This window comes from Anomaloglossus baeobatrachus, chromosome 10 (genome assembly GCF_048569485.1).
Source record: "Anomaloglossus baeobatrachus isolate aAnoBae1 chromosome 10, aAnoBae1.hap1, whole genome shotgun sequence".
NCBI classification, from domain to species: Eukaryota; Metazoa; Chordata; class Amphibia; order Anura; family Aromobatidae; genus Anomaloglossus; species Anomaloglossus baeobatrachus.
In genome coordinates, this window is record NC_134362.1 from 4,043,139 (window position 1) to 4,055,687 (window position 12,549).

Sequence of the window (12,549 nt, forward strand, 5' to 3'; positions counted from 1 at the left end):
CGGGAGGAAGAGCGAGAGGGGGACGGGAGGAAGAGCGAGAGGGGGGACGGGAGGAAGAGCGAGAGGGGGACGGGAGGAAGAGCGAGAGGGGACGGGAGGAAGAGCGAGAGGGGGACGGGAGGAAGAGCGAGAGGGGGACGGGAGGAAGAGCGAGAGGGGGACGGGGAGGGAAGAGCGAGAGGGGGGGGGACGGGGGAGGAAGAGCGAGAGGGGGGGGGACGGGAGGAAGAGCGAGAGGGGGGGGGGACGGGAGGAAGAGCGAGAGGGGGGGGGGACGGGAGGAAGAGCGAGAGGGGGGGGGACGGGAGGAAGAGCGAGAGGGGGACGGGGACGGGAGGAAGAGCGAGAGGGGGACGGGGGACGGGAGGAAGAGCGAGAGGGGGGACGGGGACGGGAGGAAGAGCGAGAGGGGGGGGGTCGGGAGGAAGAGCGAGAGGGGGGGGGTCGGGAGGAAGAGCGAGAGGGGGGGGGGTCGGGAGGAAGAGCGAGAGGGGGGGGGGGGTCGGGAGGAAGAGCGAGAGGGGGGGGGGGGACGGGAGGAAGAGCGAGAGGGGGGGGGGGACGGGAGGAAGAGCGAGAGGGGGGGGGGGACGGGAGGAAGAGCGAGAGGGGGGGGGGACGGGAGGAAGAGCGAGAGGGGGGGGGGACGGGAGGAAGAGCGAGAGGGGGGGGGACGGGAGGAAGAGCGAGAGGGGGGGGGGGACGGGAGGAAGAGCGAGAGGGGGGGGGACGGGAGGAAGAGCGAGAGGGGGGGGGGTCGGGAGGAAGAGCGAGAGGGGGGGGGGGACGGGAGGAAGAGCGAGAGGGGGGGGGGGACGGGAGGAAGAGCGAGAGGGGGGGGGGGACGGGAGGAAGAGCGAGAGGGGGGGGGGACGGGAGGAAGAGCGAGAGGGGGGGGGGACGGGAGGAAGAGCGAGAGGGGGGGGGGGGACGGGAGGAAGAGCGAGAGGGGGACGGGGACGGGAGGAAGAGCGAGAGGGGGACGGGGACGGAGGAAGAGCGAGAGGGGGACGGGGACGGGAGGAAGAGCGAGAGGGGGACGGGGACGGGAGGAAGAGCGAGAGGGGGACGGGGACGGGAGGAAGAGCGAGAGGGGGGACGGGGACGGGAGGAAGAGCGAGAGGGGGACGGGGACGGGAGGAAGAGCGAGAGGGGGACGGGGACGGGAGGAAGAGCGAGAGGGGGACGGGGACGGGAGGAAGAGCGAGAGGGGGACGGGGACGGGAGGAAGAGCGAGAGGGGGACGGGGACGGGAGGAAGGCGAGAGGGGGACGGGGACGGGAGGAAGAGCGAGAGGGGGACGGGGACGGGAGGAAGAGCGAGAGGGGGACGGGGACGGGAGGAAGAGCGAGAGGGGGACGGGGACGGGAGGAAGAGCGAGAGGGGGACGGGGACGGGAGGAAGAGCGAGAGGGGGACGGGGACGGGAGGAAGAGCGAGAGGGGGACGGGGACGGGAGGAAGAGCGAGAGGGGGACGGGGACGGGAGGAAGAGCGAGAGGGGGACGGGGACGGGAGGAAGAGCGAGAGGGGGACGGGGACGGGAGGAAGAGCGAGAGGGGGACGGGGACGGGAGAAGGAGGAAGAGCGAGAGGGGGGACGGGGACGGGAGGAAGAGCGAGAGGGGGACGGGGACGGGAGGAAGAGCGAGAGGGGGACGGGGACGGGAGGAAGAGCGAGAGGGGGACGGGGACGGGAGGAAGAGCGAGAGGGGGACGGGGACGGGAGGAAGAGCGAGAGGGGGACGGGGACGGGAGGAAGAGCGAGAGGGGGACGGGGACGGGAGGAAGAGCGAGAGGGGGACGGGGACGGGAGGAAGAGCGAGAGGGGGACGGGGACGGGAGGAAGAGCGAGAGGGGGACGGGGACGGGAGGAAGAGCGAGAGGGGGACGGGGACGGGAGGAAGAGCGAGAGGGGGACGGGGACGGGAGGAAGAGCGAGAGGGGGACGGGGACGGGAGGAAGAGCGAGAGGGGGACGGGGACGGGAGGAAGAGCGAGAGGGGACGGGGACGGGAGGAAGAGCGAGAGGGGGGACGGGGACGGGAGGAAGAGCGAGAGGGGGACGGGGACGGGAGGAAGAGCGAGAGGGGGACGGGGACGGGAGGAAGAGCGAGAGGGGGACGGGGACGGGAGGAAGAGCGAGAGGGGGACGGGGACGGGAGGAAGAGCGAGAGGGGGACGGGGACGGGAGGAAGAGCGAGAGGGGGACGGGGACGGGAGGAAGAGCGAGAGGGGGACGGGGACGGGAGGAAGAGCGAGAGGGGGACGGGGACGGGAGGAAGAGCGAGAGGGGGACGGGGACGGGAGGAAGAGCGAGAGGGGGACGGGGACGGGAGGAAGAGCGAGAGGGGGACGGGGACGGGAGGAAGAGCGAGAGGGGGACGGGGACGGGAGGAAGAGCGAGAGGGGGACGGGGACGGGAGGAAGAGCGAGAGGGGGACGGGGACGGGAGGAAGAGCGAGAGGGGGACGGGGACGGGAGGAAGAGCGAGAGGGGGACGGGGACGGGAGGAAGAGCGAGAGGGGGACGGGGACGGGAGGAAGAGCGAGAGGGGGACGGGGACGGGAGGAAGAGCGAGAGGGGGACGGGGACGGGAGGAAGAGCGAGAGGGGGACGGGGACGGGAGGAAGAGCGAGAGGGGGACGGGGACGGGAGGAAGAGCGAGAGGGGGACGGGGACGGGAGGAAGAGCGAGAGGGGGACGGGGACGGAGGAAGAGCGAGAGGGGGACGGGGACGGGAGGAAGAGCGAGAGGGGGACGGGGACGGGAGGAAGAGCGAGAGGGGGACGGGGACGGGAGGAAGAGCGAGAGGGGGACGGGGACGGGAGGAAGAGCGAGAGGGGGACGGGGACGGGAGGAAGAGCGAGAGGGGGACGGGGACGGGAGGAAGAGCGAGAGGGGGACGGGGACGGGAGGAAGAGCGAGAGGGGGACGGGGACGGGAGGAAGAGCGAGAGGGGGACGGGGACGGGAGGAAGAGCGAGAGGGGGACGGGGACGGGAGGAAGAGCGAGAGGGGGACGGGGACGGGAGGAAGAGCGAGAGGGGGACGGGGACGGGAGGAAGAGCGAGAGGGGGACGGGGACGGGAGGAAGAGCGAGAGGGGACGGGGACGGGAGGAAGAGCGAGAGGGGGACGGGGACGGGAGGAAGAGCGAGAGGGGGACGGGGACGGGAGGAAGAGCGAGAGGGGGACGGGGACGGGAGGAAGAGCGAGAGGGGGACGGGGACGGGAGGAAGAGCGAGAGGGGGACGGGGACGGGAGGAAGAGCGAGAGGGGGACGGGGACGGGAGGAAGAGCGAGAGGGGGACGGGGACGGGAGGAAGAGCGAGAGGGGGACGGGGACGGGAGGAAGAGCGAGAGGGGGACGGGGACGGGAGGAAGAGCGAGAGGGGGACGGGGACGGGAGGAAGAGCGAGAGGGGGACGGGGACGGGAGGAAGAGCGAGAGGGGGACGGGGACGGGAGGAAGAGCGAGAGGGGGACGGGGACGGGAGGAAGAGCGAGAGGGGGACGGGGACGGGAGGAAGAGCGAGAGGGGGACGGGGACGGGAGGAAGAGCGAGAGGGGGACGGGGACGGGAGGAAGAGCGAGAGGGGGACGGGGACGGGAGGAAGAGCGAGAGGGGGACGGGGACGGGAGGAAGAGCGAGAGGGGGACGGGGACGGGAGGAAGAGCGAGAGGGGGACGGGGACGGGAGGAAGAGCGAGAGGGGGACGGGGACGGGAGGAAGAGCGAGAGGGGGACGGGGACGGGAGGAAGAGCGAGAGGGGGACGGGACGGGAGGAAGAGCGAGAGGGGGACGGGGACGGGAGGAAGAGCGAGAGGGGGACGGGGACGGGAGGAAGAGCGAGAGGGGGACGGGGACGGGAGGAAGAGCGAGAGGGGGACGGGGACGGGAGGAAGAGCGAGAGGGGGACGGGGACGGGAGGAAGAGCGAGAGGGGGACGGGGACGGGAGGAAGAGCGAGAGGGGGACGGGGACGGGAGGAAGAGCGAGAGGGGGACGGGGACGGGAGGAAGAGCGAGAGGGGGACGGGGACGGGAGGAAGAGCGAGAGGGGGACGGGGGACGGGAGGAAGAGCGAGAGGGGGACGGGGACGGGAGGAAGAGCGAGAGGGGGACGGGGACGGGAGGAAGAGCGAGAGGGGGACGGGGACGGGAGGAAGAGCGAGAGGGGGACGGGGACGGGAGGAAGAGCGAGAGGGGGACGGGGACGGGAGGAAGAGCGAGAGGGGGACGGGGACGGGAGGAAGAGCGAGAGGGGGACGGGGACGGGAGGAAGAGCGAGAGGGGGACGGGGACGGGAGGAAGAGCGAGAGGGGACGGGGACGGGAGGAAGAGCGAGAGGGGGACGGGGACGGGAGGAAGAGCGAGAGGGGGACGGGGACGGGAGGAAGAGCGAGAGGGGGACGGGGGACGGGAGGAAGAGCGAGAGGGGGACGGGGACGGGAGGAAGAGCGAGAGGGGGACGGGGACGGGAGGAAGAGCGAGAGGGGGACGGGGACGGGAGGAAGAGCGAGAGGGGGACGGGGACGGGAGGAAGAGCGAGAGGGGGACGGGACGGGAGGAAGAGCGAGAGGGGGACGGGACGGGAGGAAGAGCGAGAGGGGGACGGGACGGGAGGAAGAGCGAGAGGGGGACGGGGACGGGAGGAAGAGCGAGAGGGGGGACGGGGACGGGAGGAAGAGCGAGAGGGGGACGGGGACGGGAGGAAGAGCGAGAGGGGGACGGGGACGGGAGGAAGAGCGAGAGGGGGACGGGGAACGGGAGGAAGAGCGAGAGGGGGACGGGGACGGGAGGAAGAGCGAGAGGGGGACGGGGACGGGAGGAAGAGCGAGAGGGGGACGGGGACGGGAGGAAGAGCGAGAGGGGGACGGGGACGGGAGGAAGAGCGAGAGGGGGACGGGGACGGGAGGAAGAGCGAGAGGGGGACGGGGACGGGAGGAAGAGCGAGAGGGGGACGGGACGGAGGAAGAGCGAGGGGACGGGGACGGGAGGAAGAGCGAGAGGGGGACGGGGACGGGAGGAAGAGCGAGAGGGGGACGGGGACGGGAGGAAGAGCGAGAGGGGGACGGGGACGGGAGGAAGAGCGAGAGGGGGACGGGGACGGGAGGAAGAGCGAGAGGGGGACGGGGACGGGAGGAAGAGCGAGAGGGGGACGGGGACGGGAGGAAGAGCGAGAGGGGGACGGGGACGGGAGGAAGAGCGAGAGGGGGACGGGACGGGAGGAAGAGCGAGAGGGGGACGGGGACGGGAGGAAGAGCGAGAGGGGGACGGGGACGGGAGGAAGAGCGAGAGGGGGACGGGGACGGAAGAGCGAGAGGGGGGGACGGGGACGAGAGCGAGAGGGGGACGGGGACGAAGAGCGAGAGGGGGACGGGGACGAAGAGCGAGAGGGGGACGGGGACGAAGAGCGAGAGGGGGACGGGGACGAGAGCGAGAGGGGACGGACGAGCGAGAGGGGGACGGGACGAAGAGCGAGAGGGGGACGGGGACGAAGAGCGAGAGGGGGACGGGAGGAAGAGCGAGAGGGGGACGGGAGGAAGAGCGAGAGGGGGACGGGAGGAAGAGCGAGAGGGGGACGGGAGGAAGAGCGAGAGGGGGACGGGAGGAAGAGCGAGAGGGGACGGGAGGAAGAGCGAGAGGGGGACGGAGGAAGAGCGAGAGGGGGGAGGAAGAGCGAGAGGGGACGGAGGAAGAGCGAGAGGGGACGGGAGGAAGAGCGAGAGGGGGGGACGGGAGGAAGAGCGAGAGGGGGGGGGACGGGAGGAAGAGCGAGAGGGGGGGGACGGGAGGAAGAGCGAGAGGGGGGGGACGGGAGGAAGAGCGAGAGGGGGGGGACGGGAGGAAGAGCGAGAGGGGGGGGACGGGAGAAGAGCGAGAGGGGGGGGACGGGAGGAAGAGCGAGAGGGGGGGGACGGGAGGAAGAGCGAGAGGGGGGGGACGGGAGGAAGAGCGAGAGGGGGGGGGACGGGAGGAAGAGCGAGAGGGGGGGACGGGAGGAAGAGCGAGAGGGGGGGGGACGGGAGGAAGAGCGAGAGGGGGGGGACGGGAGGAAGAGCGAGAGGGGGGGGACGGGAGGAAGAGCGAGAGGGGGGGGACGGGAGGAAGAGCGAGAGGGGGGGACGGGAGGAAGAGCGAGAGGGGGGGGACGGGAGGAAGAGCGAGAGGGGGGGGACGGGAGGAAGAGCGAGAGGGGGGGGACGGGAGGAAGAGCGAGAGGGGGGGGACGGGAGGAAGAGCGAGAGGGGGGGGACGGGAGGAAGAGCGAGAGGGGGGGGACGGGAGGAAGAGCGAGAGGGGGGGGACGGGAGGAAGAGCGAGAGGGGGGGGACGGGAGGAAGAGCGAGAGGGGGGGGACGGGAGAAGAGCGAGAGGGGGGGGACGGGAGGAAGAGCGAGAGGGGGGGGACGGGAGGAAGAGCGAGAGGGGGGGGACGGGAGGAAGAGCGAGAGGGGGGGGGACGGGAGGAAGAGCGAGAGGGGGGGGACGGGAGGAAGAGCGAGAGGGGGGGGACGGGAGGAAGAGCGAGAGGGGGGGGACGGGAGGAAGAGCGAGAGGGGGGGGACGGGAGGAAGAGCGAGAGGGGGGGGGACGGGAGGAAGAGCGAGAGGGGGGGGGGGACGGGAGGAAGAGCGAGAGGGGGGGGGGACGGGAGGAAGAGCGAGAGGGGGGGGGGACGGGAGGAAGAGCGAGAGGGGGGGGGACGGGAGGAAGAGCGAGAGGGGGGGGGGACGGGAGGAAGAGCGAGAGGGGGGGGACGGGAGGAAGAGCGAGAGGGGGGGGACGGGAGGAAGAGCGAGAGGGGGGGGACGGGAGGAAGAGCGAGAGGGGGGGGACGGGAGGAAGAGCGAGAGGGGGGGGGGGGACGGGAGGAAGAGCGAGAGGAGGGGGAAGGGAGAAGAGCGAGAGGGGGGGGACGGGAGGAAGAGCGAGAGGGGGGGGGACGGGAGGAAGAGCGAGAGGGGGGGGGGGGAAGGGAGGAAGAGCGAGAGGAGGGGGAAGGGAGGAAGAGCGAGAGGGGGGGGGACGGGAGGAAGAGCGAGAGGGGGGGACGGGAGGAAGAGCGAGAGGGGGGGGGAAGGGAGGAAGAGCGAGAGGGGGGGGGAAGGGAGGAAGAGCGAGAGGGGGGGGGGAAGGAGGAAGAGCGAGAGGGGGGGGGAAGGGAGGAAGAGCGAGAGGGGGGGGGAAGGGAGGAAGAGCGAGAGGGGGGGGGACGGGAGGAAGAGCGAGAGGGGGGGGGACGGGAGGAAGAGCGAGAGGGGGGGGGGACGGGAGGAAGAGCGAGAGGGGGGGGGACGGGAGGAAGAGCGAGAGGGGGGGGGGGGACGGGAGGAAGAGCGAGAGGGGGGGGGGGACGGGAGGAAGAGCGAGAGGGGGGGGGGGACGGGAGGAAGAGCGAGAGGGGGGGGGGGGACGGGAGGAAGAGCGAGAGGGGGGGGGGGACGGGAGGAAGAGCGAGAGGGGGGGGGGACGGGAGGAAGAGCGAGAGGGGGGGGGGGACGGGAGGAAGAGCGAGAGGGGGGGGGGACGGGAGGAAGAGCGAGAGGGGGGGGGGGGGACGGGAGGAAGAGCGAGAGGGGGGGGGGACGGGAGGAAGAGCGAGAGGGGGGGGGGGGACGGGAGGAAGAGCGAGAGGGGGGGGACGGGAGGAAGAGCGAGAGGGGGACGGGGGGTCGGGAGGAAGAGCGAGAGGGGGGGGGGTCGGGAGGAAGAGCGAGAGGGGGGGGGGGGTCGGGAGGAAGAGCGAGAGGGGGGGGGGGTCGGGAGGAAGAGCGAGAGGGGGGGGGGGGACGGGAGGAAGAGCGAGAGGGGGGGGGGGAGGACGAGGGGGGGGACGGGAGAGAGCGAGAGGGGGGGGGGGACGGGAGGAAGAGCGAGAGGGGGGGGGGGACGGGAGGAAGAGCGAGAGGGGGGGGGGGGACGGGAGGAAGAGCGAGAGGGGGGGGGACGGGAGGAAGAGCGAGAGGGGGGGGGGGACGGGGAGAAGAGCGAGAGGGGGGGGGGGACGGGAGGAAGAGCGAGAGGGGGGGGGGACGGGAGGAAGAGCGAGAGGGGGGGGGGGGACGGGAGGAAGAGCGAGAGGGGGGGGGGGTCGGGAGGAAGAGCGAGAGGGGGGGGGGGGACGGGAGGAAGAGCGAGAGGGGGGGGGGGGACGGGAGGAAGAGCGAGAGGGGGGGGGGACGGGAGGAGGAAGAGCGAGAGGGGGGGGGGGGACGGGAGGAAGAGCGAGAGGGGGGGGGGACGGGAGGAAGAGCGAGAGGGGGGGGGGGGGACGGGAGGAAGAGCGAGAAGGGGGGGGGGGGGGACGGGAGGAGAGCGAGAGGGGGGGGGGGACGGGAGGAAGAGCGAGAGGGGGGGGGGGGACGGGGAGGAAGAGCGAGAGGGGGGGGGGGGACGGGAGGAAGAGCGAGAGGGGGGGGGACGGGAGGAAGAGCGAGAGGGGGGGGGACGGGAGGAAGAGCTGGGGGTTTTCCGGGAGTCCGCAGTCCCCGCAGCTCCGCACCTCGCTGTCCGGGCTCCGGTTCCCCCGCTTGTGGCCCCGCCGCCGGTGCTGGTCCTCGTCCTTCATTCGTCGGCTCATCGCTCACAGACTCTGGTAATGTTATCCGTACACGCGCAAAGGATGTTGGGATTCGCAAATCTCTAACGGTGGTCACGTGCTTCCTGTCACAGCTTAATACTACATTTCCCATCATCCTTCACTACGCGCATGTGCAGTGATCACACTGATTCCAGATGATCGTGTCCAGCTGCTCCCAGACAACAGGTGACGCATGTGTGCAAAGACGGGAGGAGAGGAGCTGAGTGTACAGCCCTGTACTGAGGAGAGGAGCTGAGTGTACAGTCCTGTACTGAGGAGAGGAGCTGAGTGTACAGCCCTGTACTGAGGAGAGGAGCTGAGTGTACAGTCCTGTACTGAGGAGAGGAGCTGAGTGTACAGCCCTGTACTGAGGAGAGGAGCTGAGTGTACAGCCCTGTACTGAGGAGAGGAGCTGAGTGTACAGCCCTGTACTGAGGAGAGGAGCTGAGTGTACAGCCCTGCACTGAGGAGAGGAGCTGAGTGTACAGCCCTGTACTGAGGAGAGGAGCTGAGTGTACAGCCCTGCACTGAGGAGAGGAGCTGAGTGTACAGCCCTGCACTGAGGAGAGAAGCTGAGCGTACAGCCCTGTACTGAGGAGAGGAGCTGAGCGTACAGCCCTGTACTGAGGAGAGGAGCTGAGTGTACAGCCCTGCACTGAGGAGAGAAGCTGAGTGTACAGCCCTGTACTGAGGAGAGGAGCTGAGTGTACAGCCCTGCACTGAGGAGAGAAGCTGAGTGTACAGCCCTGTACTGAGGAGAGGAGCTGAGTGTACAGCCCTGCACTGAGGAGAGAAGCTGAGCGTACAGCCCTGCACTGAGGAGAGGAGCTGAGCGTACAGTCCTGACTGAGGAGAGGAGCTGAGCGTACAGCCCTGTACTGAGGAGAGGAGCTGAGCGTACAGCCTTGTACTGAGGAGAGGAGCTGAGCGTACAGTCCTGTGCTGAGGAGAGGAGCTGAGCGTACAGTCCTGACTGAGGAGAGGAGCTGAGCGTACTGTCCTGTACTGAGGAGAGGAGCTGAGCGTACAGTTCTGACTGAGGAGAGGAGCTGAGCGTACAGTCCTGACTGAGGAGAAAAGCTGAGCGTACAGCCCTGTACTGAGGAGAGGAGCTGAGTGTACAGCCCTGTACAGAGGAGAGGAGCTGAGCGTACAGTCCTGTACTGAGGAGAGGAGCTGAGCGTACAGTCCTGTACTGAGGAGGAGAGGAGCTGACTGTACAGCCCTGTACTGAGGAGAGGAGCTGAGTGTACAGCCCTGTACAGAGGAGAGGAGCTGAGCGTACAGTCCTGTACAGAGGAGAGGAGCTGAGCGTACAGTCCTGTACAGAGGAGAGGAGCTGAGCGTACAGTCCTGTACTGAGGAGGAGAGGAGCTGAGTGTACAGTCCTGCAGTGAGGAGAGGAGCTGAGTGTACAGTCCTGCAGTGAGGAGAGTCCCCGCATATAATATAGGAGCCTCAGAGTGCTCGTATATAATATATAGGAGCCGCAGTGTCCCCCCGTATATAATATATAGGGAGCCGCAGTGTCCCCCGTATATAATATATAGGAGCCACAGTGTCCCCGTATATAACCTATAGGAGCCGCAGTGTCCCCTGTATATAACACAATGGAGCCGAAGTGCCCCCCCCCCCGTATATAACATATAGGAGCCGCAGTGTCCCCCGTATATAATATATAGGAGCCGCAGTGTCCCCCATATATAATATATAGGAGCTGCAGTGTCCCCCGTATATAATATATAGAGCCACAGTGTCCCCGTATATAACCTATAGGAGCCGCAGTGTCCCCTGTATATAACACAATGGAGCCGCAGTGCCCCCCCCGTATATAACATATAGGAGCCGCAGTGCCCCCCCCGTATATAACATATAGGAGCCGCAGTGTCCCCCGTATATTATTTATAGGAGCTGCATTGTCCCCCGTATATTATATATAGGAGCTGCAGTGTCCCCCATATATTATATATAGGAGCTGCATTGTCCCCCGTATATGACATATAGGAACCACAGTGTCCCCTGTATATAACATACAGTGCCTGTACGGGGTTGAATACAGTAGTATTCAACCCCCTGCAGATTTAGCAGGTTTCCACATTCGGAATAACTTGGCATTGTGACATTTGGACTGTAGATCAGCCTGGAAGTGTGAAATGCAGCAAATAAGAATGTTATTTCTTTTTTTTTTATTTTTTTTTTAAATTGTGAAAAGTTTATTCAGAGGGTCATTTATTATTCAACCCCTCAAACCACCAGAATTCTGTTTGGTTCCCCTAAAGTATTAAGAAGTATTTCAGGCACAAAGAACAATGAGCTTCACGTGTTTGGATTAATTATCTCTTTTTCCAGCCTTTTCTGACTAATTAAGACCCTCCCCAAACTTGTGAACAGCACTCATACTTGGTCAACATGGGAAAGACAAAGGAGCATTCCAAGGCCATCAGAGACAAGATCGTGGAGGGTCACATGGCTGGCAAGGGGTACAAAACCCTTTCCAAGGAGTTGGGCCTACCGGTCTCCACTGTTGGGAGCATCATCCGGAAGTGGAAGGCTTATGGAACTACTGTTAGCCTTCCACGGCCTGGACAGCCTTTGAAAGTTTCCACCCGTGCCGAGGCCAGGCTTGTCCGAAGAGTCAAGGCTAACCCAAGGACAACAAGGAAGGAGCTCCGGGAAGATCTCATGGCAGTGGGGACATTGGTTTCAGTCAATACCATAAGTAACGTACTCCACCGCAATGGTCTCCGTTCCAGACGAGCCCGTAAGGTACCTTTACTTTCAAAGCGTCATGTCAAGGCTCGTCTACAGTTTGCTCATGATCACTTGGAGGACTCTGAGACAGACTGGTTCAAGGTTCTCTGGTCTGATGAGACCAAGATCGAGATCTTTGGTGCCAACCACACACGTGACGTTTGGAGACTGGATGGCACTGCATACGACCCCAAGAATACTATCCCTACAGTCAAGCATGGTGGTGGCAGCATCATGCTGTGGGGCGGTTTCTCAACCAAGGGGCCTGGCCATCTGGTCCGCATCCATTGGAAGATGGATAGCACGGCCTACCTGGAGATTTTGGCCAAGAACCTCCGCTCCTCCATCAAGGATCCTAAGATGGGTCGTCATTTCATCTTCCAACAAGACAACGACCCAAAGCACACAGCTAAGAAAACCAAGGCCTGGTTCAAGAGGGAAAAAATCAAGGTGTTGCAGTGGCCTAGTCAGTCTCCTGACCTTAACCCAATTGAAAACTTGTGAAAGGAGCTCAAGATTAAAGTCCACATGAGACACCCAAAGAACCTAGATAACTTGGAGAAGATCTGCATGGAGGAGTGGGCCAAGATAACTCCAGAGATCTGTGCCCGCCTGATCAGGTCTTATAAAAGACGATTATTAGCTGTAACTGCAAACAAGGGTTATTCCACAAAATATTAAACCTGGGGTTGAATAATAATTGACCCACACTTTTATGTTGAAAATTTATTACAATTTAACTGAGCAACAAAACTTGTTGGTTTGTAAGATTTATGCATCTGTTACTAAATCCTGCTCTTGTTTGAAGTTTGCAGGCTCTAACTTATTTGCATCTTATCAAACCTGCTAAATCTGCAGGGGGTTGAAGACTACTTGTAGGCATTGTATAGGAGCCGCAGTGTCCCCTTTATATAACATATAGGAGCCGGAGTGTCCCCCCGTATATAACATATAGAAGCCGCAGTGTCCCCTGTATATAACATATAGGAGCCACAGTGTCCCCTGTATAAAACATATAGGAGCCGCAGTGTCCCCTTTATATAACATATAGGAGCCGGAGTGTCCCCCCGTATATAACATATAGAAGCCGCAGTGTCCCCTGTATATAACATATAGGAGCCACAGTGTCCCCTGTATAAAACATATAGGAGCCACAGTGTCCCCCGTATATAACATATAGGAGCCACAGTGTCCCCTGTATAAAACATATAGGAGC

At 65.5% G+C, this 12,549-nt stretch overlaps 1 protein-coding gene across 1 annotated transcript in view; it reads right to left on the reverse strand.

Moving 5' to 3' along the window:
* The window catches only part of C10H11orf58 (chromosome 10 C11orf58 homolog), a 24,525-nt gene extending 15,863 nt beyond the window's left edge, over positions 1-8,662 (reverse strand). The window contains exon 1 of the mRNA XM_075327022.1: positions 8,505-8,662. Within this exon, the coding sequence (XP_075183137.1) occupies positions 8,505-8,582 (78 nt within the window). The 5' untranslated portion in view covers positions 8,583-8,662. The remainder of the gene's footprint in view (positions 1-8,504) is intronic.
* Positions 8,663-12,549: the final 3,887 nt, after the last annotated feature.